Source organism: Schistocerca cancellata, chromosome 12 (assembly GCF_023864275.1).
Source record: "Schistocerca cancellata isolate TAMUIC-IGC-003103 chromosome 12, iqSchCanc2.1, whole genome shotgun sequence".
NCBI lineage: Eukaryota > Metazoa > Arthropoda > Insecta > Orthoptera > Acrididae > Schistocerca > Schistocerca cancellata.
The window spans coordinates 162,537,861-162,562,074 of record NC_064637.1 but is presented as its reverse complement, the minus strand read 5'-3'; the positions used below and the strand labels follow the sequence as shown (position 1 = coordinate 162,562,074).

General features: G+C 40.8%; 1 protein-coding gene across 1 annotated transcript in view; it reads right to left on the bottom strand.

Annotated features, from left to right (window-relative positions):
* LOC126109551 (histone-lysine N-methyltransferase 2C-like) overlaps positions 1–24,214 on the bottom strand; it is a 417,507-nt gene that overhangs the window by 33,588 nt on the left and 359,705 nt on the right. Inside the window, exons 64-70 of the mRNA XM_049914567.1 lie at positions 20,750–20,873; positions 20,219–20,326; positions 19,897–20,051; positions 18,024–18,294; positions 15,920–16,155; positions 11,244–11,423; positions 6,207–6,425 (exon numbers count right to left, since the gene is read on the bottom strand). Coding sequence (XP_049770524.1) covers positions 6,207–6,425; positions 11,244–11,423; positions 15,920–16,155; positions 18,024–18,294; positions 19,897–20,051; positions 20,219–20,326; positions 20,750–20,873 — 1,293 coding nt within the window. The remainder of the gene's footprint in view (positions 1–6,206; positions 6,426–11,243; positions 11,424–15,919; positions 16,156–18,023; positions 18,295–19,896; positions 20,052–20,218; positions 20,327–20,749; positions 20,874–24,214) is intronic.

Below are 24,214 nucleotides of genomic sequence, written 5' to 3'. Positions count from 1 at the left end.
GTGATCGTTCGACACGAAAATTAGTATACTTTGTTTATTTCATTGCTTATGTCATATGGTATTATATTTTGGGGTTAACTCTTCCCATTCTAAAAGGATATTTTTGGCTCAGAAATGGGTGGTTCGGGCAATATGTGGTGTAAGTTCACAAACCCCTTATCGACACCTGTTCACGAGTCTGGATATTTTGACACTGGCATCTCAATATATGTATTCCTTACTGTCATTTCTTTATAACAATATTAGCTTACTCCCAAGAATAAGCAGCTTTCACTCGGTTAGTACTCGGCAGAAATCAAACCTGCATTTGGATCGGACTTCCTTAACTCTTGTGCAAAAAGATGTGCAGTATATAGCTGCACTCATTTTCAATAAGCTACCACTCAAATTAAAACATCTTGGCAGTAATCCACGGGCTTTCAAATCGAAACTGAAGAGTTTCCTCATGGGTCAATCCTTCTATTCTGTCGAGGAGTTCCTTGAAAAATTAAGCTGATTCTTATTGTATTGCTGATTGCGTTTATTATTATTATTTTTATGCTGTAATTTCATTTACTGACACGTGACATTGGAGATTTGCTCCTCAGTTTGGTCATACGGAACTTGATGTGTAAAAAAAAAGAGAGAGAGAGAGAGAGAATTTGCTCCTCAGTTTGGTCCTACGGAACTTGACGTGTAAAAAAAATAAAAAATAAAAGAGAGAGAGAGAGAGAGAGACACTAGAACTATAACAGTTGAAGGTCAAAAAGTTGTGAAAGTGAAGAGGTACATGACTCACAGTATTAAAGAAACTTTTGCAATTTATAAGAGCAACTACACAACTTCACATATCGGAAGATCAAAATTTTATGCATTACGACCTAAATGGGTGGTTCCATACCCACCTAGAGATGTCTGTTTATATGTGTACTGCGCCAATTTTGAACTTTGGATGGTAACTTTGAAGAACTTACTGGAGCATGCAACATATGACACCTTAGTTGGGCGTGTGAAGTCATTAGTAGTCTGTGACTTAAAGCGAGAGACTTGTTTGTTTCAAGAATGTGTGACTGCCCTGGAGAGGGAGGACCATCTTTACGGACACTTGGCCTGGCAGGCATAGCAGATAACTCTGCAGAAATTACATATGCGAGATGGTAGGTAAATAAACTAACTAAGAAAACTGTTGCCTCTGACAGTTTCATTGATGAACTTGGTACATGGCCCCTGAAAGCAGTAACACACCAGCATCTGAAGAAATTGCAACAACAACACATTGCAGAAGTTAAAGGGTGTGTGCAGGTAGAAGAACTATGTTTAGTGCTTCACCATGATTTTGCTGAGAACTGGTTTGTAATTCTGTTTGTAATTCTCCCACAAGAAGTACAGGTACCATTGGAGTAATGACCAGGTTTCATTTTTACAGCAGTGACATATTTTCAAACCACGACCACAAGGTAGATGCCGTGTTTCACTTCTGTAAGGCATTTGATACAGTTCCCCACGGTCGTTTAATGAACAAAGTAAGAGCATATGGACTATCAGACCAATTGTGTGATTGGATTGAAGAGTTCCTAGATAACAGAACGCAGCATGTCATTCTCAAAGGAGAGAAGTCTTCCGAAGTAAGAGTGATTTCAGGTGTGCCGAAGGGGAGTGTCGTAGGACCGTTGCTATTCACAATATACATAAATGACCTTGAGGATGACATCGGAAGTTCACTGAGGCTTTTTGCGGATGATGCTGTGGTGTATCGAGAGGTTGTAACAATGGAAAATTGTACTGAAATGCAGGAGGATCTGCAGCGAATTGACGCATGGTGCAGGGAATGGCGATTGAATCTCAATGTAGACAAGTGTAATGTGCTGCGAATACATAGAAAGAAAGATCTCATATCATTTAGCTACAATATAGCAGGTCAGCAACTGGAAGCAGTTAATTCCATAAATTATCAGGGAGTACGCATCAGGAGTGATTTAAAATGGAATTATCATATAAAGTTGATCGTCGGTAAAGCACATGCCAGACTGAGATTCATTGGAAGAATCCTAAGGAAATGCAATCTGAAAACAAAGGAAGTAGGTTACAGTACGCTTGTTCGCCCACTGCTTGAATACTGCTCAGCAGTGTGGGATCCGTACCAGATAGGGTTGATAGAAGAGATAGAGAAGATCCAACGAAGAGCAGCGCGCTTCGTTACAGGATCATTTAGTAATCGCGTTACGGAGATGATAGATAAACTCCAGTGGAAGACTCTGCAGGAGAGACGCTCAGTAGCTCGGTACGGGCTTTTGTTGAAGTTTCGACAACGTACCTTCACCGAGGAGTCAAGCAGTATATTGCTCCCTCCTACGTATTATCTTGTGCAGAGACTGTAAGGATAAAATCAGAGAGATTAGAGCCCACACAGAGGCATACCGACAATCCTTCTTTCCACGAAGAATACGAGACTGGAATAGAAGGGAGAACCGATAGAGGTACTCAAGGTACCCTCCGTCACACACCGTCAGGTGGCTTGCGGAGTATGGATGTAGATGTAGAAGTATTGCAGTTTTAAGTGATGACTCAGCACAAGCTTTGCTAGCAATGTGCAAAATTCTTTAACTGCAAACAGGGGCAGAGAAGATCATCATTATTTCTGATTGTGCTCCTAGTCATTTTAAAAATCGTTACCAGCTGTTTGAATTGAGTAAGTTGCTTGTGCCAACTGACTGGATATACAGTGGTACCAGTCACCATGCTACAAAACACAATCTTTCCAGACCAAATACAACTGTGATTCTGAATGCTAAGGATTTTACGAGGGTCGTGAAATCTTACACATACGCAGCCCTCATTTTTTTGTCCAAAGAGGAAATCGGAGAATTCCATGAGCAGGGAAAAAAAAAAAGGGTCCAAGCAAACCTCCTGTGAAAGGAATTCAGAAGAGTCAAAGTGATGGGCGAACGCATATTGCACGAACTTTAAAGAGCAAGAAAGAAGAAATTTCCATCGCTCGGCCAACACCTCAGAAACAGCACGATAATATTCAGATCCACAACCTGAGTACGGGGATGTTTGTGGTGTGTGTGTGTGTGTGTGTGTGTGTGTGTGTGTGTGTGTGTGTGTGTATGACAGTGACTGGTGGATTGCAGACATTATAGACACCGGTTATGAGTTAAACTAATTATAGTGAACTTTATGCTATCACATGTACCAGTTGCTGGATATAGGTTTCCAGCTGAAGGACAGCAACAACGCCACAAGTGCTCACTTCCTGTTCACAATGTTTTGAAGATTGTAAGTGCTCCAGTTCTTACTGGTTCAACAGGAAGGCATCACTCTATATCAAAGGGAGATGCTCAAGCAGTGGAACATTTTTAGTTCACTGATTGGCTAATGGCTCAAATGGCTCTAAGCACTATGGGACTTAACATCTGGGGTCATCAGTCCTGTAGACTTAGGACTACTTAAATCTAACTGACCTAAGGACATCACACACCACAGCAGCAGACTGGCTAATTTCAGTACAAAACAGAGTGCACAGAAGTTGTATAAATTGAAACCTTTAAGTCTTTGGACCTTTCATATACTTTCTGGAACTATTTAAAAGGCTTGGAAAATGAGTCTCTTACTCATCTTTCAACACTAAAATTATGTTAAATAAGGTTAAGTTCTGATTTTTATGAGCCTGTTATGCGATAATAAAACTGGTTTTACGTATGGCAAAAATTTCAATTGTTTACAAAACCTATTCAACCTAAAAGTAGAAGCTCTCCTTTTCAGTAAATGTAGAACTATATGGTACTAAGCAACAGGAAAAAATCAAAATTTTATGGATTGGCATTTTTGGAGACTAAAAAACATCCATAAATTATAAAAAAAAGTTCAGAATGCTGTAGTAAAAGGACTTGGACAGCTAAGTCCAAATGGAGGTTTCTTTGTAATCATAAAGCAATTATACAGGTTGTTTCAAAATGAATATACAGGTTTTAAGGCTTTGTAGCGCATATTACATTCACCTTACAATTATAAATAATACACCAAATGAAAGAGAAACACAAACAGTTTTTTCTTACAATTATTCAGTGTGAACACCGATCACACATCAAGTTGTTACACGAGTTGTTCCGAAACCTCGATCGATGTGTCGTGAGTAACTGTTGCAATAACACTGTTTCTGAAGTCGGACATATCAGCTGGTATCGGAGGCCCATACACGTGATCAAGTCAGATCATGTGTGAATGTGGAGGTCGTGCATAAAATGCTGTGTCAAACGCCCCCTCGCATCCGATCCACCGGTCGGATACGACGTCATTTATCCAGTCGCGTACTGAGTTATGCCAGTGAGGTGGTGCACCACCTTGCTCCCAAATAAAGATGTGTCGTTCAGCTGCTTCCCATTGAGACACGGACCACAGCTGTAGCACATCATGATAGGAAACATCAGTTGCAGTTGATTCACCAAAAAAGAAAGGCACACAAACTTTCCACAGGGAAATTTCTTGGGGCTAAGCTTGAAAGACTCGCTCTCGTTCGACACTTTTTCAGTCACTCTTTGTCATTCCATACTCTTCTCATTGCACACAGGTATACAATCAAAACTGTTTGAGTTTCTCTTTTATTTGATGTATTATTTACAATTGTAAGTTGAACGTAATAAATGCTACAACGCCTTAAAACCGGTATGTTCATTTTGAAACACCCTGTATTTTTTAAAAAACCTAGAATTGTTCCAGAGATACAGCATTTTGAAATTTTTTACAAAATCGCATATTCAAAATGGTATGTGCAGTGTAATCTTTGGAGGGCTGTATCTTAGAGCAGAAAATTATTTTATTTTATTATTATTTTTTTGGAGAAATCAAATAAATACATGTTCCTTACATAGTCCTTCATTTTGACATTTGCTAAATTCAGTAACATCCGAAACTATGAAGTTAAGATTTTTTTCCTAGCTTGTTTGAATTGACGGGGCAACAGCCTTGCTGCAGCGGATACACTGGTTCCCGTGAGATCACCGAAATTAAGTGCTGTCGGGCGTGGCCGGCACTTGGGTGGGTGACCATCCAGCTGCCGTGCGCTGTTGCCATTTTTCGGGGTGCACTCAGCCTCGTGATGCCAATTGAGGAGCTACTCGACTGAATAGTAGCGGCTCCGGTCAAAGAAAACCATCGTAACGACCGGGAGAGCGGTGTGCTGACCACACGCCCCTCCTATCCGCATACTCAACTGAGGATGACACGGCGGTCGGATGGGCCTGATGGGCCACTTGTGGTCTGAAGACAGAGTGCTTTTTGTGTCTGAATTGGTAGGGACTATGCCTACTGTGAATTCTAACCTTTACGAGTTTTTGTTGGCAGCCCTGATAAAAGTAAATGTGTTTTCCCACACTGAATAGTGTTATCCAATATCCAATAATTTCAGTCATCCGCAAATCATTTCTCACCCCGCTTTCTACTGATATTGTCCTTCCAGGAACGAGAAGCTGTTCTGGTGGATGTCGTGGGATGGAGATAAAGTTCTAAAAAATCGTTAATGCGGGTCCATTTCTCTGTTCCAAGATAGAATGCTCGAGTGCCCTTTTCATTAGAAGTGTTGGAGAATGAACTACCCTTTCCAAATAGTGACAACCACATCAATTTAATCCATTTTCTTCAATGCAATTCACTGAAAATCATTTGATGAAACATATTCCTGGAGATTGTAGTCAAATAACAATAACAAATTCTGCTTATTTTAATTAGTGTGAGACACTGCATTGCTCAATGGATTACAATTTGTGAGAAACTTTACTTACATCCAATATCAGATAGTGATATTAACCTGACTGTTGACAATGTTCCTACTGCGATAGGATTAATTTAAGAAACATGTCGAGGGCAGGTGTTCTCTTTTCAACTGTCGATGGGACAGCTCTGTCAAGTGGTGTCAGTAGATAACTTTTATGGCTTCAGACGAATGGAGTGAATTACTTGCATTGAAAATGGGACTATAAGCTCTGAAACCATATTTCATAGCTGCACTGAGATAATTTTTCCCTAATTTTTAATTATAAGTATTATGAACTTCATTAAAATAGTGTAAGTTAAATAGCAATACACAAACTGGTGATTTGGATGATCAGTTTGAAGTATAGCACTCCCCTCGCTCTCTCAATTAATACCCGAGGCAAACTTTTTAAAACATACATTTCTCGACACCGTGATGACAAAATGCCTTCTCATAGCTTGTACTCCTCACTTACCTCTGTAATCTCCCGCTCGGTTGGCTTCTTGTACTTGGTTGCCGGCTGTATGGAGCCCGGGCTCCAGTAGCGGTAGCGGACGCCCTTCCACACCTTGCGGGCGGGCTCTTCGCCAGCTGCCGCCCGGTGGCTGCGCTTCTCGGGGCGCTGAAATTCCTCTGCCGGGGGCTCCGCACTCTTGGGCTCTTCCACTTTTGCCTTGCCGGTCGGCGTGACGGGCTGCAAAGTGTAAAGGTGAGTAGATACTACTAGTTAATGGCCAGGAACTGGTGCTCGACAAGACGATACTGCTTCACGGCTGCGGAGTGGTAGCGATGCCTGCACGGAGGAAAGGGTAAAGGGTGAAAGCACTCGTGAGAATGTGTAGCAAAAATGATAACGAACGTATAAGTTCAAACAGTGTCGTTCAGGAGTTCGCAGACTGGCTCTACAGACACGTACAATTTGAGATGCTAGTGGTGCTAGAATGCGTTCCTCGCTACGTACCTAGTTCGACCGGGTACAGCTTTTCTAGTTGATGCAAAAAGTATCTTTGTATGAAACTTGAAAATACTGTTGTGACAGGTAAGAACTGTATTTTAGCTGGCAAGCTACAAAAGTATTTTTTGGTGTATAAATGATCTCAACAATTCCCATCCTTTTGATATTTTTCATCAAAATAAAATGTCAGGAAATGAGATGTCGGTGTGTTACTGGTAGCAAATATGGACGTATTACTTTTTTATTTTTATTTATTTACTTTTTTTAATAGTGAAAATAAAACAAATTTTGTTTAGTTCCACTAAAATTTATTTACTAATAATCAGTTTTTATCTTGTTAGACCATTGTCATTAATTTTGTAGTGTCAAACACCAAAAAGGTTAAGAAAATTTGACGAAAAAATTTCAGCTTGCATACGTGTAATAGTTACAGACTGTGTCCATTAATGTTTCTTCTTTCATCTATTAGAGAACCTTTATCAAATTATGACAGCAGTGCACAAAAATTTCAAACCATCTTCTCAAAAGATATCATTCAAAATAAATTAAGGAAGGATGTTATCGTGTGCAGTACTACCATTATATGACCACGAAATATTCAGATCTCTCACAGTCTTTTTTTTTTCTTTGTGGTGGTGTACCAAGAAGGAACCACCTGAGAGAAAAGTGAATACATCTGATTAGATGGCAGGTTGCTTTGTGGACATATCTGCCCACGTAACAAATGCAGATGCACTGAGGTGAGAACCCCAGAGTGGTTCCTTGGGAATACATTATTTCACTGATGTTAGTGAAGCACTTTCTGGAAATGTATTGTGAAGTATTTAAAACTGATTGGTTACTGCATTTTGTAGACTTTAGAAAGGTTGTTGTAAACACCTTTAAATTTGTTAATGAACTGTTGAAAATGTAATGTGAACTAATGATAATGTTTAATCTGACAAACAATAAATACCAACACAAAAATAAATAGCAAAATCATTTCATAAGGATGACAAATATTTACTGTGGAAACCATTTAGAATTAAACATAAAATGACCATTTCTGTCACCACCTGGAATACAGACCTTTCCTCCTGAGACATCCTATAAAAATCAATAAATTTCCCTCACAGGTGTCATTTTGGTTCAGCACTGAAGTAAATGCCTCTTTCACTAACAGAATTGAAATTGTGGCGATACAAATGTCAAAGTCTCGGATTACAAGTTGCAAACTTATGAGGAAATAGAAAGTGGGGGTTAGTTTAATGCCACACCACTGACAGAAGATGAGCTCCAGCTGAAAGGGGCAAGGGAAGGAATAAGACTTGAAGTGCCCGAAACAATGGCGGGCACCTTAACTGCGGCAGTCAAGTGGGCATTGGAGTACCACTCTTCCAGCATCTGAATTACAATGGCCAGCAAGAATAAAACACTGAGCACAAAATAGCACTGTTGAATCTTCTAAGACAATCAGTTTTTTTAATATTAAAGAACTATAGTTCAAATAAAATTATTCGACAGCTGACACTTCACCCCTCAGATCTCAGTTCTTCCAGTAACAGTTCTCAACGTCTGGCCCGAACCTGCCATCTTCGCCAGTGGATCTCAGTGCAGCATTAGCAGTGTCTGACTAGTGAAGTGTAAACACGTAATGCATTACCGGCCAACCTCAGCAGTCTGCTCATCTATCTCAGCCGCAGTGGCTGACTGGTGCTCTGCTTGTGCCCATAGTCCACGAACCTACTCACCGTAACAGTCTCATTTGAGGTGCAGCCGATACCTCAGCTGGCAAAGCTATATTGCAACATGACTAATATCAAATGAAGTAGTTTAAATTGGAGTATAGTTTGCGTTCTAAAACAATGCACTTACTATGTTCACAGTGTGGCAGTTGCATACTACTAGAGCACTACCACTCATTTGGACCTTCCAAGACACAAGAAGATGTCCCCAAAGGGATCGACCTTTTATTATTATTAGAATAAATGTGCACTTTTTGAAACCAAATATACAGTGATGTAAGTTAAGATCCGAGGTATCACACCATGCAGCCATTCACATAGGCCTTCATTTATGAGTAACTGAAAAAAAAAAAAAAAAAAAAAAAAAAAAAAAAAAAATTAAATTACATGGTCAGGTTGCCTTATGCAATGAATAGGACAGCAGGTTAAGGATTTTTTTATTATTTTTAAATCTCTATCAAAATGACTCTGATCATTCTTTTCATTCAATTAATTGGTTTAAACATAATTTTTTATTTCTACTTGTTTGTCACATTCTTTTAATCGCCATATGAACTTTTTTCCGTCTGTTGCATTTTTTTCTTTATATCATTCTTTTTCCAATCAGAATTTTTGTGAATATGAGTTTGATTATATTTATCTACTGTAAGATTCAATTATTTGAAAATTACGATATAACAGTTAAAAAGCAGGATACAAAATAATCTATTTGTATTGAATCTGCAGTGGTGTGAAAAATGTATTTTTCGTTACCATGTGTGCAATCTATGACCTATTACACTATGGGCAAAATAACACAGATGAAGATTTAAATGAAAAAAGAGTTTATAAGTATAACTAAATTCAAACAAAATGAGTAATAGACATAATGAATACACCAATGTGGGCGAAAAAACAGGGCAATTAATTAAACAACATGAACAAAGATTTAAAATTAAAAAAGAATGATAAGAACAAAAAAGAGAGAGCAAATGAAGAAGTTGATATTATGATTAAAATGATGTGAGAAAGGAATGGAAATAAAAAATTACATTAAATCAATTAATTGAACAAAAATGGTTATCAAAGTCATTTCAACAAAGATTTAAAATAAAAAAATACTATACCTGACAAGATTCAAACCCACAAACTCCTGCATGTGAAGCTATTATCCTATCCATTACGCAGCACAACCAGACTATTTGATGCAACTTTTTTAAGACTATTGCGCATCACCAGGGTGAATAGCTGCAGTGTGTGATATATATGGGATCTTAACCTACGTAACCGTATACGTGGTTTCAGAAATTCTATTCCACCGCTGGGGGTCTCTCTTTGTAAGTACAGACGACACTAGTCGTTTCGAGTGGCAACGAACTGCATTAATCTCTATGAAATTAACTGTGTGCAAATATGGTAAACTTTTATGGTGAAGGAATAAATACTTTCATTACTGAAAGTGTGAAAGGAAGATAGAAATAAACAATTTGGTGTTACTGTCAACACATTTTACGTATCGACAGAACGTCATGAACGTCTCACGTATATCGATACATTCTTATCTACTGAGCTATACAATAAACCTGAGTGTACCACACGGTGAAAAAGAGTAGAGTAAAATCCCGTACAACAGAGAGGTCGCTCAAGGCTTCGGTGTAAATTACTGTACTGATGAAAGGAAAAACAGTCTTTCAGATGCAGACGTGAAATGTCAAAGCTAAAATCCTGAGATTAGAAACTGACGTGAGGGAAAGGACAGCAGAGGCACGAAGGTTACAATGACATGAAGAACCACACAATGTTCACATTTCGTGACAGATTAAATCTGGGACGTAACGGAACCACTCGCCTTCGGGCGAAGGTAGGTTTCGAAATCCAGTCGACAGTGGAATCGCCGAACGAAATCGTCACTGGAGCGGAGCACGTAATGACTGAGAGTCTCGGACCGGCACACAACTTTAATCTGCTGGTGTGTGGAAGATTCATTCTGGAAGAAGATTCACAGTAATTAAAGTAAGATTGTGGTATCCAAAGAATTATTCAGTAGTTTTCATTTCAAAATTAGTTTTCTTCCACCAGCAATATAAAATTATTAGCTTCATTTAACAACATCATTAAAGACAAAGCACGTAGATTAAGCAAAATTACAATGAAGTTACTTGAGACAGAAGTGGGTACAGAGACTTGCACAGTAACACTCTTCATTTGACACATCACAGTGAGGCACGGAGGCCTCGATATTGCCAGACGACGAGTGGCAGACTGTTTGACGAGTATTTGTTGCTATGAAGCGTCACGTATAGTGTGTACCTAGTAGTCACACGAGAATCTGACAATTCCGAGTGCCTTTAGTGCTTCTCTTTAGTATGAGTTAAGTTGTCTCATACTACTCTTAATGCATTCAAATTTTGGAAAGCAATCTGAAGCATGAGAAACCTATTACATGTTTCACATTAACACAGATAATTTATTTAGTCAGAGGAAGTAGTGGTGCCAGCAGGTGGGTAATATGCCATGCCCTTGGGGCAAATCACACTATTCTAACAGTCCGAGATCAAATCTAAAATTGCAGATTATACATCTTTCAATACCACTGTATTCACTAACTTTTCCAATTCAAAGTTTTTGGCATTCTACCTGTGGTGGGGAGTACGTCTCAACAAAATATCACCAGATAATGTATATCTTATGTAAAAAACTTTCTATCCACACAAATGTCTATAATTTCACTAAGTAAGGTATTATCCACACAGTGTTCACATGTACAACACAACAGGCAAAGAACATACAATACAAGTAATAGAAGAAATGACTACACTGAGGAAACAGCTAGCTACGAGAGCGATAACCTTACCTCGTTGGAGGTCTGAGATGTTTCGTCTGGATCCGGCAGTTCTTCCTTGATCTTTATTACGAGCTTGTCCGCTTCGTGCTCTCCGTCGGCGGACTCAGCCTGTGCCGGTTCCACCACTTCCTCCTTTATTTTCACCTCTCGCTTCATTTCCTGACTCACGTGGTCCACGACAGCTGCAGCCTTTAACAGAAATGCCGAGATTAACTCTCGTATTTCTAACCCGGTGTTACTTGAGAGCGCCAGTCTACTACGAGTGCTAAGCCAGAATTGAAGGGATCGGCAGAAAGATGTGCTAACCCACAAGAGCACAGTTTTGAATTATTGCAAGTTACAGGTTCGGTTAAAGTGGTAGATCGTAAATTGCAATGGATCTATTCGTAAACTTTTCTATGAATTATTACACTATTTGTTTAGCAATGTAATCTGTTAAATGAGCAAAAAATTGCTAGTTAGTCCTAGAAAATTGTTTACTTATAACAACGTCACTACTACTGTGGGTTAGCACTGTCTTTAACAAAAAGTATATGGAAAGCTTTTGAGAAAAAATATGTGACCTTTACTATCTCTCACCAGACAGCAGTATACCAGTTGTTAAACATGAGAGAAAGAGAGGAAAAAACTATTATCACAACAGCATTACAATATTCACAATAATCTAACAATGTCAATTTTTCTGTAGTGACAAAGTTAATGCACAAAGCATTTCCAAACTCTTGTGTTTTCTTTTGCAGTGGAAAACAGAATACTGGAGAATAAAAATTTATCCCACAAATAAACTACGTATATACAACACTCGAAGAAGAAACTGTGTGTTTTTTACTAAGTGTAATTACAATGCAAATAGAGCAATTGTGGATTTTTGTTTTCTTCATTATTCACTTGAATGTTTTCAAACCACTAACAATGTACAGGTGGTAACTGTTTTATATTGTGTTTTCTCCAGATAGGATGTGATCCAGAATATTTTCTAGTTAACTCTAAGGTAGTAGGAATTGTTTCTTGAAATGATCCTCTTTCCAAAATTACATCGAAAACAACTCTTCCAGTTCCGTATCCAAATTATGTACTCTTCTAGGATCACAAATGGCTAAGTTAGCACATTTTGAAACTTCAAAGAAAGAGAAATCATTTATTAAAAAATTCATCGAATGATATTGTAAAGAAAGATGCTTGTTCTGAATACAGTGCAAGAGGTTTTGCAAGCAAACCTCTGGTTTTTTACAGGCAAAGTGAAGAAACTTTTTCGTGATATTGCAGCATGTTTTACTTGACATTTTAAGTTGACTCAACACCAAAAATATGCCATTTAGCTATTTATCACAAAAGAGAGCTTCTCACAAAAGGCATGCTGCAGGTATGCTGCACATATTGACTGCCAACTAATGCCTGAAAATTTGTTGTGTATTCAATTCTATGTTTTAAAATATGAACTAATGTAGTACGTTCTAGATGTCATGTCGATTAATCAGGTTTCTGCCAGTTATTCGCGTCTTTCCTGCACGATATTTCAACTGTGTGACTCGCAGTCTTCTCCAGGTGCTGTTCGATAGTGATTCCAATGGGGAACAAGTCCGGTATTTGTGCCTACGTTGTGCTACGCGTTTCCTCTGCAGTCCGTGCCGCGTCTGGCGCTCTGTCCGCAGGGTGCACCGACAGATAGCAACGGCCGTAGCATTTTCTTATAGCTGCGGCTGTTCTGAACACTCTGCACATACTTTTTGGTTATAATCTGTTGTCAATTAAGCTGAATTAAGTTTTGAATGGCGTGCAAGTTGTGCTACACGTTTTATCTTCCGATTGTCACCATTTGCGTCCTGCTGTGAATTAGTATGTTCTGTTACCGTGGTGTGCCGTATTAGGCGTTCCGTCCGAAGTTCTGGACCCTCGGGAGCAGCTGCAGTGTTATTCTGAGGCCGATCGGGTTCAAACTGACAATCGAGAATCGGAAGAGCGTCCTCGAGTATTGTGTCTGTTGTACCATTTTATCTCTAAGTCCATCTTTATCCTCGTGTCCCTCGGGGTCTGGATGTTGCCTATGTTGCGTCTTCCGATGATCGAGTGCTGGGTTCAAAGCAGAGCTCGGCTGGAAACCGGTGTCCCGGTTAACGAGATTCTCCGCGATCTCGATCGATTCTTCGATGACGCTGTCCCAGTATTTCAAAATTTGTGTTAAAATCTTGGCATCGTTATACTTCACAGAATGACTCGAGTTCTAAACAGTTCTCAGAAATCGCTGACTCGCTTGCCTGTCTCAGTCTGGTGTGCCTCTGTACCGATGTCAAAGGTCCCGGGCATCTGGCCGACGTATGTTGTACCACATTCACACGGTACACGGTAAACGCCCAGTTTCTGTAGCCACAGGCCATCCTTCGTACTCCCTCGTAGGGCCTTAACCTCGGTGGGTGGATGGAACACGCTTTTAATGTTATGTCTGAGGAGAATTCCGCCGATTTTGGAAGATATCGGCCCGACATACGGCAAATATGCAACCTTTTGCGTTTCTTCTTTTATCTCTTTCGGAACCGCTGGTGGGGAAACGGGGCACAGTGCCTTTTGAACATCTTGTGAAGAGCATCCATTTTTGTAGAACACAGATTGTGCATGTTTTATCTCTGTTGCCAAAATATCCAGACCTGACAAGAGTTCGTGTTCAGTGAACCAGTGTTCCGAGTACAACGTTTTTCTGTGCTGGGTGATGGCGAGTAATGAGTGGATGGGCAAGTTTCTATTAGGAACAAGACATATGTAGATTGTGGACAGTTGGGAATGTGGGTCTCACGGGAGGCGTACAAGAGATAAGTCCCTGCAGTCGCAATATTCGTCTGTGTCCTCAGTGACTCAGACGGATAAAGCGTCTGCCATGTAAGCAGGAGATCCCGGGTCCGAGTCCCGGTCGGAGCACACATTTTCGGCTGTCCCCGTCGAGGTATATTGACAACACCCATCGGCAGCTGAGGGTTTCAATTAATTATCATTTATTCTACAGAAGCTGCACGGTTGTCGACGGTATCTGTTCTTTCGAGAACAGTCACTATCTTCATACAATGACCTAAACTTTTGCAAACAATCCTCAATCTGTCAGTCTGTCAGCTACAGCTCAAATACAAATGTAAGCTGTTTCACTATTAAAATCTAGGACAGTCTGCATATAAGGACAGGAAAAAAATTTCCTCGATTTACAAGTTAAAAATAAACTTTTTCTCGATTGAAAATACACTTTTTCCCCAGTGAAAGTACATTTTTTTCCGTGTTAAATGACAACATAATTTCCCTCAGAGTTGTAAAACTCGTTAATCCTTAGAACAGAGTAACGGCTTTATATACTGACATACAACTGCCTACAGCTTTAGGAAAAGAAACCCAGCAAAAAACAACGTATTTTGGAAGGATCTTCGATGTGCGGAAACACGTACATTGTGTATTTATGTATTACAAAGTATAAATACAAATTCTACTAAATACAGCACTGCAGCTTCCAAAGCACTGAAATCGAGACTGTGCCCCGGGATGTGCTTTCAGGATAATCGTACTTTCTGCCATCGTTATTGCATAATTTGTAATATATGAAAGAACTATAGTAGACATGAAAAACTAACCTTTAAACTTGATCTTTTTTAACACGTTACCCTTTAAGGTACATCAAACACAAATGTACCTGTAAAATTTTAAATAATGGCAGAAATGACTGGCCCTCTCGGCCTGGAAATTGTGTCAAATACTTTGTGATTTAAGAAATTAATTGCACGTTCTCATATGTAACACAATTCATCTTACATAAAACGAAATTTACTTTGAAAGTAACACTTCTCTAATTACCATCCACAACATTTTCCCACGATCTGTTAGAAATTTAAACAGCTGTCACATCACACTCACCAAAGGCAGTTTGTCGTTACGAAGTATTGCACAATCTTCATCCCAAAGCCTCCGACACATTTTGCTGTCGGCAAATGTGGGTGCGTGATCTGTGTTCCGTTGTCGTAAATGGCAAATTTTCTAAGTTTTATTTTGGTGTCAAACTCTCGTTTATATTTTACTGCTGCAGAACCACTCTGCAGCAACGAGCTACAGTAAAATTCTTTGTTAGAGTATCAGTTCCTACCAGTCAAAATTACAAAAATTTAACTGAAAACTGAAGCAATGAAAAATTCCTAGAATTCTAGAACATTCCCTGGTTTTTCAGGGTGAAAAAATTCTTGTGTTTATCGCAGATTACCAAGATGTCCTGGGCCATACAGGGTGCATTTGGAGAACATTGCAAAAGTAGTCAATTTGTATAAGCTCCGAGCAAGTGCACATATCTGTGTCGTACCCAAAACGGTCCGAGAAAAACTTATTCCACAGCTCGCTCGACCGTTGCTCCGAGTCACCGATAAAAGTCTATCGTTTGATGTCTTTCCCAAAATTGGTATAGACGGTATGCCTACAAAAATAGGTGATCCGTGTGAAGTGTCCGATTTTAGACAAAATTCAATGATCGCCAATTTAACGACAGTTACAGAGACTATAATAAAATGGCACCCGTTTTATATGTTGTCGTCGTATATAATGTACGACAAAAATTGTCGTAAATGACATTCTCTATATTTGGTGTGAAAAATAGTGTAATTCTGACACAGCCTGTTCAGTCGTGACAGTCAAATGACGCAGATCTAGTAGTAAAGAAAGTGGCTTACCTTCTCCTGCTGGTTGAGAGTCGGGGAGCGGTGCATGAGGGCGAACTGCATGTAGCAGGCGGCGCTGCAGAAGTAGACGTCCCCGTCGGGCCCCGTGTCCGCCACCAGCTCCTCCCGCGCCGACAGACCCGGGATCTCGCTCACCTTCTTGCGTATCAGGTTCGTCAGGATCACGACGTCGCAGTGACGGCAAAATTTTGCGGCGCCGTTCAGGATGCTCTGGATATCTACGGGAGCTGAACGAAAGAAAGCGACAGGGTGTCTCACAAACTGCCGGAGAAGTTTGTGTTCGTGCAGGTTGAGTCTTTTCGGTACTCGAGAAATGTGCAAAAAAGTGAGGGAGGAATGGAGAACTTACAATCACTTCCCTTATTTTGTTATCTACTCTCTTCGAACTGTGTGAACTTCTGGGATAATTTTTGCACAAATATCGTTGTGTATAAATTTAACTGCGAACAAATATAATGAAAACTAGCAAAGATTCGTATTAACAACTACGAGAAATGACATTTCTATCAGGAGGCTACCGAAGAAAAATTAAAATTACTCGACAGTTGACACTTTGTGCGTCGTTGCCGGTTTCCTCGAATCGAAGCGTTCTTTGTAGTGCCCCCGAACTGCCACGACAATTGGTCAGGTCACTTCTAATTCCTTGCCTGCCACTCTTTTTTGTTGTGTTTGGATACCAAATCGTGGGTCTCGTATTTTTATTTCATGTTACATCACACAAGTTAACACGTACACGCAACGGTACTAATGAAATACACATTTCGTTCACAGCACTAACCGAACACTACTGGATATTTCCAAACTAGACACGATTCGGAGTCACATATACAGTTATTGTAATCGTGGAGATCAGCTTACATTAGACGAGCTGGACACGACGATGCGTGAAGCCGAATTTTTGAAGGCTGCAATTCATCGTCGGAGCTGGGTCACCGCAGTCACAAATATAGCTTCATAATGAAGTCTAGTGCAATAGTTAGCATACGACTCTGACGCGTAGAAGGTCACAGGTTCAAATCTCTTCAAATGTAGCGAAATATTTTTTCTAAATCTAATCAAAAGAGTACGGTTATTATTTTTATTCAATTTATTACTTTAAATGTAATTCTTTTTATTTCTGTTTGTTTACCACGTCATTTTCATCACTGTTGGTTTCTTTATTTGCTCTAATTTTTCTTCTTAACATTCTTTGTTCATCTTAAATCTGCCTGTGTCACCTATAATCTGCAACAACCAAGTTCAAACAGTTCAAATGGCTCTGAGTACTATGGGACTTAACTTCTGAGGTCATCAGTCCCCTATAACTTAGAACTACTTAAACCTAAGGACATCACACACATCCACGCCCGGGGCAGGATTCGAACCTGCGACCGTAGCAGTCGCCTAGAACTGCTCGGCCACTCCGGCCGACAACAACCGAGTTCCGGCAAGGACTCCTCATCGGTTGGTAAAGCAGCTGCTCGTATAGCCCGTGTGAGGATACCTACACACAACCGATGATAGCAAGAAATTAACGTATCTTCTGGTAAAACTTCCGGGATGTAAGGTCGTGGTCCACGAAACTCTTCAGCTCCTAACGTTTCGTCCTTTTCCGTTTAAAGTTTGCTCACAGAGATTAGCTATAACCGCTGTGAACAAAGCGATCGTGAATTTAGTTCTGCCACAGAATACTGATCTCCGTTTTCTCAGGTAAATTGCACATCACAGGGTTGTGGTTAGCTCAGAACACGAATTTAAATTCAGGGCTACAAAACGCACTGTCCAACACAGTTCAGTCGTCCGTCACTTAAAATCAGAGCACCTCCGATTTCCGTCATACCTCGCGGAGGCCACTTTCGACACTCGTCCGTGTTACACATTAACAGGTTTTGTGAAGTGGGCCACCGTGTTTGTGTGTCACCTATAACTGAGTGGTAGCTGGTAGCCGATGTGGCAACACTGTAGGGGCAAGTGATAGACACGAAGTATCGAGTAATTTTAATCGGACTACTAGACTTCTCTTCGGTTTCTGGAAAATTGGCATTTAATTCCTGACCCCTCGTACCGACATCACTCGACTAGTCATTTAAACACGACACAATCGGCGCTCACTCACCTCCTTCCTTGCCGTCCTTCCCGCGAGTCCTGTACAGCCCCAACTTCTGGGAGGGTGGCGTACTCGTCCTCTCGATTACGTCAAATGCCGCAGGCGCCGGCACTCGCAGGATGCCGGCCAGCCGGTGCAGGACGCCCGCGATGTCCTCGGCGGCAGCGGCCGTGAGCGTCAGTGTCACCGTCACGTTGCCGGAGTCGCGCAACGGAGCCGGTGGGGACGGGCCGAACCGCTGGCGCACCAGCAGTTGAGGCCCTCCGGCGTTCTCCTTGTCCTGTGGCAGCCGGGAAAATGTACAAGTTCTATCTAGAGAGGAGTACAGGACTACTACGGTTGTCCGGAAGTAACCTCTGTCACGCTACATATAAAATAGGAAATACTGCAGGCAAGTGCGAAAGTTGTCCACAAAGTAAATACATACTGGAACCGAGTGTGTGTGCATTCATTTTTACATAATCAGTAGTCACATTCAATTACTTGTCAATCTCTTAACAAACAGGCAAAGTCTCTCTGCCTTAAATTTTGCCACCTGATATTGCAACTGGCACACGACTGCACCTCGAAGTTTTTTGTGGGAGCTGAAGTGTTAGGGGTCCAGACATTTCTTGTTTGAAGGCGTGGAAATCACTCGGAGCCACGTCTGACCTTTTCAAAAATGTCCCATTTGAAGTGACACACAATTCTCGTGTTTTCCAGATGGAGTATAGCTAACTACTCTCGTGAACGAACACAATACCCCGATAGTTAAGAAACCACATCCCTTACTTTCAATCTCTCTTCTCATCCGCTTGCCGTATACAGCCCCTCGACTCTGCTGTACACTACGACGTCATCGGCAACCGGCAGCAGTTTGCTGCTCACCCTATCTGTTAAATCATTTATGTACACAGAGAACTAGAGTGGTCCTATCACACTTCCCTGGGGCACTCCCGACAATACCTCGCCTCTGGTGAACATTTGCTACCGAGGGCAACATACTGGGTTCTATTACTTAAAATCTCTTCGAGTCACTCACATATCTGAGAACCTAATCCGTACGCTCGGGCCTCTGTTAACAGTCTGTAAGGCACGAAAAATAATTTATGAGAAGCACGTGGAAAGTGATTAAGCTACATGTCAACATCTCAAACGAAGGTACTGTAGGATGTAATGTAATTAACTGTCTCATGCGAAAAGTACGATGCCCACAGTAAAGAGTTAAGGTAACTTCATTATGTTGCCATACAATGTGTTTAATTTATTTATTTATGAATATTTTCTTTTATGATAAATAATGAATTTGTTTGAGATGTTAAATGTTGTATATTTATATGTATTTATTTATAAGTGTCCTTGGAGTTTATTAAGGTCAAGAGACCAAAGAATCTGGAATGCAGGAATGTCTGCAACTTCCAGGCACATGTTAGCTTGCCCGCCTCTTCTTCGTCGGTATTGGAGGGAGATGTGACCAGTATAGTATAATGCATTTCGAGTATCAATGTTCATAGTGCAAATGTTGTAGTTACTAAACAAAAAGTACGAATAAATATAATTTTTAGCTGAAAGTATTTCGGATCCAGTAGTGTTTATTTCAAACAAGAAGAAAACCCAGGCCATGCTTGTTGGAGTAATTATTTTGCAGACAAAACTTCGAAAACCCCTAGACTAACGAGATCTGCAGTGTGTAATCTTTCAGCAGCTACTAATAAATAAGTCTTGCTGAAATTGTGCTGAAACTAATCGTATTACTCTCAATTACAAACACGTGGTGCGAATGTGGTTCTACCACCACAATACACCGCGTTAAGATTCCACAACCATTCAGTTATCAAGAAACAAGATAGGTAACAATCAGTACAAGGATAACCCACAGCATTCAGTGCAGGGATCGCCTTACCACATCGGCAGCATCCTTGGCGTAGTGTGGTGGTGGGCGCAGCCGGATGGGTATCGGAGTGACGAGTGGAATGACGGGAGAGGTGCGGCGTGCTGCCCACGCCTTGCTGTCTTCCTCGCTTTCGTCTTCGTCTTCATCTTTAATTAATTGTAAACCTTTACAGAGAGAAAATTTTGTATCGTTAAGACGGCAGCTCGGTAAGAAACTAATAAAAAACTCTATAGTGGTAAGAAAACAGAAAATTATCATTTGGCACATAGAGCACACTTTGAAGACTGGCACATAAATAAGATACGTAATTAAATTAAGCTTCACATCTCACCTGGAAAACGAAGTGGCAGATCTCTGAAAACACACTCAGGAGAAGACGAACTTATAATGGTGTCAGGCGTGTCGTTATCTCTCTCTCGATGATCTTTTTTATCGTCACCTGAATACAAATAAATAATTTTTAGTACAAGCTTAAAAGGACCTCACCGCATCACATGATTTGGTTACTGAAAGGTAAAATATTATGAGATGTGGAACTGAACAGGAAAGAAAAATGCATGAAAAAATGACAGGAATATGAAACACATTTTATCTTCCCTGTCAAGCTCATTCTGCCTGCAATGACACCAGGCGTTCCTGATCTATTTGAAGCACACTATGACAACTGCTTTAACTTCTACTGATCAAATTTGCAAGTGCTCAAGAAAATGAAATGGCTACCCAGCGGACAGTGTTTCAGAATCAGCATTCGAACACTTACCTTTTAAGAACAAAAATTTATTAACTGTAATTTCCTACTGACAATGTTACAATATATATGAAAAAGTAAATGGAATAAACTACAGGCAGAAATTATACTCACTGTCATTATCAAAACGAACAGAAGCAAACTCCTGGTCGTAAAACCCACGCTGTGTCGACGGAGGTGGGAGAGGAGGCAGTGGCGGCAGAGGACCGAATGGCCTCGTGTTGTAATGGTCCGAAACCTACATAAACATAAAACTTCTAGCATGTTAATAAAACAATGAATTAGATTCAGTTTTAACAAACTATAGTGAAATCACTAACTCAGTCTCAGCAGCCCTCCTTCTGAAAGAAAATGTACATAAAATTCAAAGAAACATTTCAAAATTTACACAGTTAGTAGGTATGCCTTAACTATCCTGCAAAGCAAATGATGCTGTGTTGTTGAGACAAACAGCTGAAAAATTATTTATCATAGGCTTCAAAAATTTTAATAAAATGTTCTGAAATAAGGTCACCTATAGGGGGGCCCACTGTGTGGTTATTTATTCCTCCACAAATACATATTCTAAAAGAGCCTGCCAACAGAACAGCAATATTTTACAAGCATTAGGAAAAATGTTAAAGGTACATGTTGAAGCTTCCTCAGTTACGTAATTTGACTCAAAATGCATATGTATAAAAAAAAAAAGTGTTTGTGATAGAGAAAGAGAGAGAGAGAGAGAGAGAGAGAGAGAGAGAGAGAGATATGAACTGCCATACTGCAATGAATGAGCAAAAAGAACACAGCAGTGTAAAGTAGAAAACCTCCAATATTTAAGAAAAACAATACCGTAATCACACACACTCACCACTGTTTCCCTCAGCAGAAACCAGACTCGACTGTATAGATGTGATTATGAACCAACTCAAAAAAGTGAGAGAGAATATTTGCAGAAAACTGTGTTTCAACTCTCTTAAAACCACTACAGACTTTTTATTCTGTAAATGAAAGGCTATGCTATAACTGGATGGTCACTCACCCGTGTAAAAAAACAAGCCACGGCCAAAGATTTGTCCCAGTCAAAAGTCTCACCCGCCAGTCAATTAATTAATTTAGGACAAATTTTGGTGACCCCACCCATTATTTAAAGTTTTTACAGAGTATTGTCATGTGTGTGTGTGTGTGTGTGTGTGTGTGTGTGTGTGTGTGTGTGTGTGTGTGTTGTATCATTAATGCCACAAAAATTCTGTTTTTCTTGAATAAATCCAGTATTTGCACAATAAAACACTTCACACAGTTCATAAAAAAATAAAGACACTGCATGATAAAAAAGTGAAACACCAAGAAGGGGAGGAGGAATCACAATGAAACTTCACGGGCTCCACAGGGTACGTGGTGACAAATTCAAGTCAAATTTATAATGAACTCTGTAGTACGAGCTGACTTATCAGTACGATGTTGCACCCCCTCGGGCCCAGACGCACACACCGATTCGGTACGGATGGCCATCATATAGTTGTCATACCCTCTCCCGATATGTGCGGCCCACAACCGGTTTAACTAGTCCTCCATATCCCGGCTACTTGTACAGGAACGGAGTCGACGTCCGAGTCGGTCACGCACCTGTCTTATCGAGGACAGGCCCGGATAGCTCGCCGTCCGGGAGTGAATCTTAATGTCGTGCGGACGGTTCACAGACGCATGTGCCGTATGTGGACGTGCACTGTCCCGTTGGAAAACAGAACCACAAAACTGTCACTCGAGAGATAATATCCGAGGATGCAGTGCGTCAGCAACTGTTGTGCGTCGGTGTTCCCTCAGTCGCTACCCGATGTCTTACCCTATAGCTCCCCACAATGTGACCCCGAAAGTACACGTGACACCGGCAGTAACATTGCAGAACTCTTCGAAACACCAGAAGTCGCCGACGGTGGACATTTGGGATTCTGCAGAACTGCAATTCGTCGCCGAGCGCAATGCAGCACTATTCATCAACAGTCCACACTTCCCAGTCATGATACCACTCCAAATGCAGCCATTCGAGTTGTGGTGTTAATGACAGCTCGAGCACGAGACCATAATTCCCTCCTAAATCTGCCTGTCTGCAAGTATCTCACCGACGGAGTAGGACAACACGGCAGTTGAGCAAAGTTCGTTACTCGTTCTCTGACCGCAGGAGTAGACTTGAAGGGGTGACAATGTGCTCAGTAGACAAAATTAGACGTGGGAGACCAGAACCTCGATGACAAGTACACCTGCTATCACAGTCCTATTTATTGTGACATCTAGCCACCGCCACACCAAAAGCCTCACAATTCGACCGACCAGCCAGTTGGAGACCCACGTTACGGCCCCTTTTAATCACCGTCAGACGTCAGTATGTCATCACACGCGAGTGCACGTCACTTCCATGTCCTCCACTGCGATCACTCGATACCTGACATCATTCGTGCCCTTATACACCCCACCGGGCCCGGTAACGACATAAAACACGAACTACACTAATGGACTCTGGTGACCGTTCTACTTGTCAGAGAGAAGTGTACTCTAATAATTTAGATATCCACCAATATTGTTTGCACATGTACAGAGTTACACTGATATCTAACCATGTCTTCTGGGTGCTTCACTTATTTTGCCAGGTAGCGTAAATAAATAGAGCTATTCTGTTGTCAGGTTTTGGTAAGAATATGCAATTGTATTCTGGGTTCTGGAATATGAATTTTAATTTACCAGGTACATTATTATTAACATGCCACATTGTTTGCTGCCCCCCCCCCCCCCCCAAAGTCAGTAATGAAACAAGACACTAAATACTGAGGTTCTCCCTGGCACTTTTTCTGTCGCTGTCAAATTCCGACAGGTCCCAGTAGACAATTCTCCTTCTTATACGAGATGTAACAACGTCTCCTCACAATTAGCCAACATTAGAGTGCAATTTTTGAATGAGAATCCCGCTGTGTAACATTTCCTGGGAGTACGCATTAGGAGTGATTTAAAATGGAATGATCATATAATGTTGATCGTCGGTAAAGCAGATGCCAGACTGAGATTCACTGGAAGAATCCTAAGGAAATGCAATCCGAAAACAAAGGAATTAGGTTACAGTACGCTTGTTCGCCCACTGCTTGAATACTGCTCAGCAGTGTGGGATCCGTACCAGATAGGGTTGATAGAAGATATAGAGAAGATCCAACGGAGAGCAGCGCGCTTCGTTACAGGATCATTTAGTAATCGCGAAAGCGTTACGGAGGTGATAGATAAACTCCAGTGGAAGACTCTGCAGGAGAGACGCTCAGTAGCTCGGTACGGGATTTTGTCGAAGTTTCGAGAACATACCTTCACCGAAGAGTCAAGCAGTATATTGCTCCCTCCTACGTATATCTCGCGAAGAGACCGTGAGGATAAAATCAGAGAGATTAGAGCCCACACAGAGGCATACCGACAATCCTTCTTTCCACGAAGAATACGAGACTGGAATAGAAGGGAGAACCGATAGAGGTACTCAAGGTACCCTCCGCCACACACCGTCAGGTGGTTTGCGGAGTATGGATGTAGATGTAGATGTCCTTAGATACAAAATGGATTTGGATTATCTAT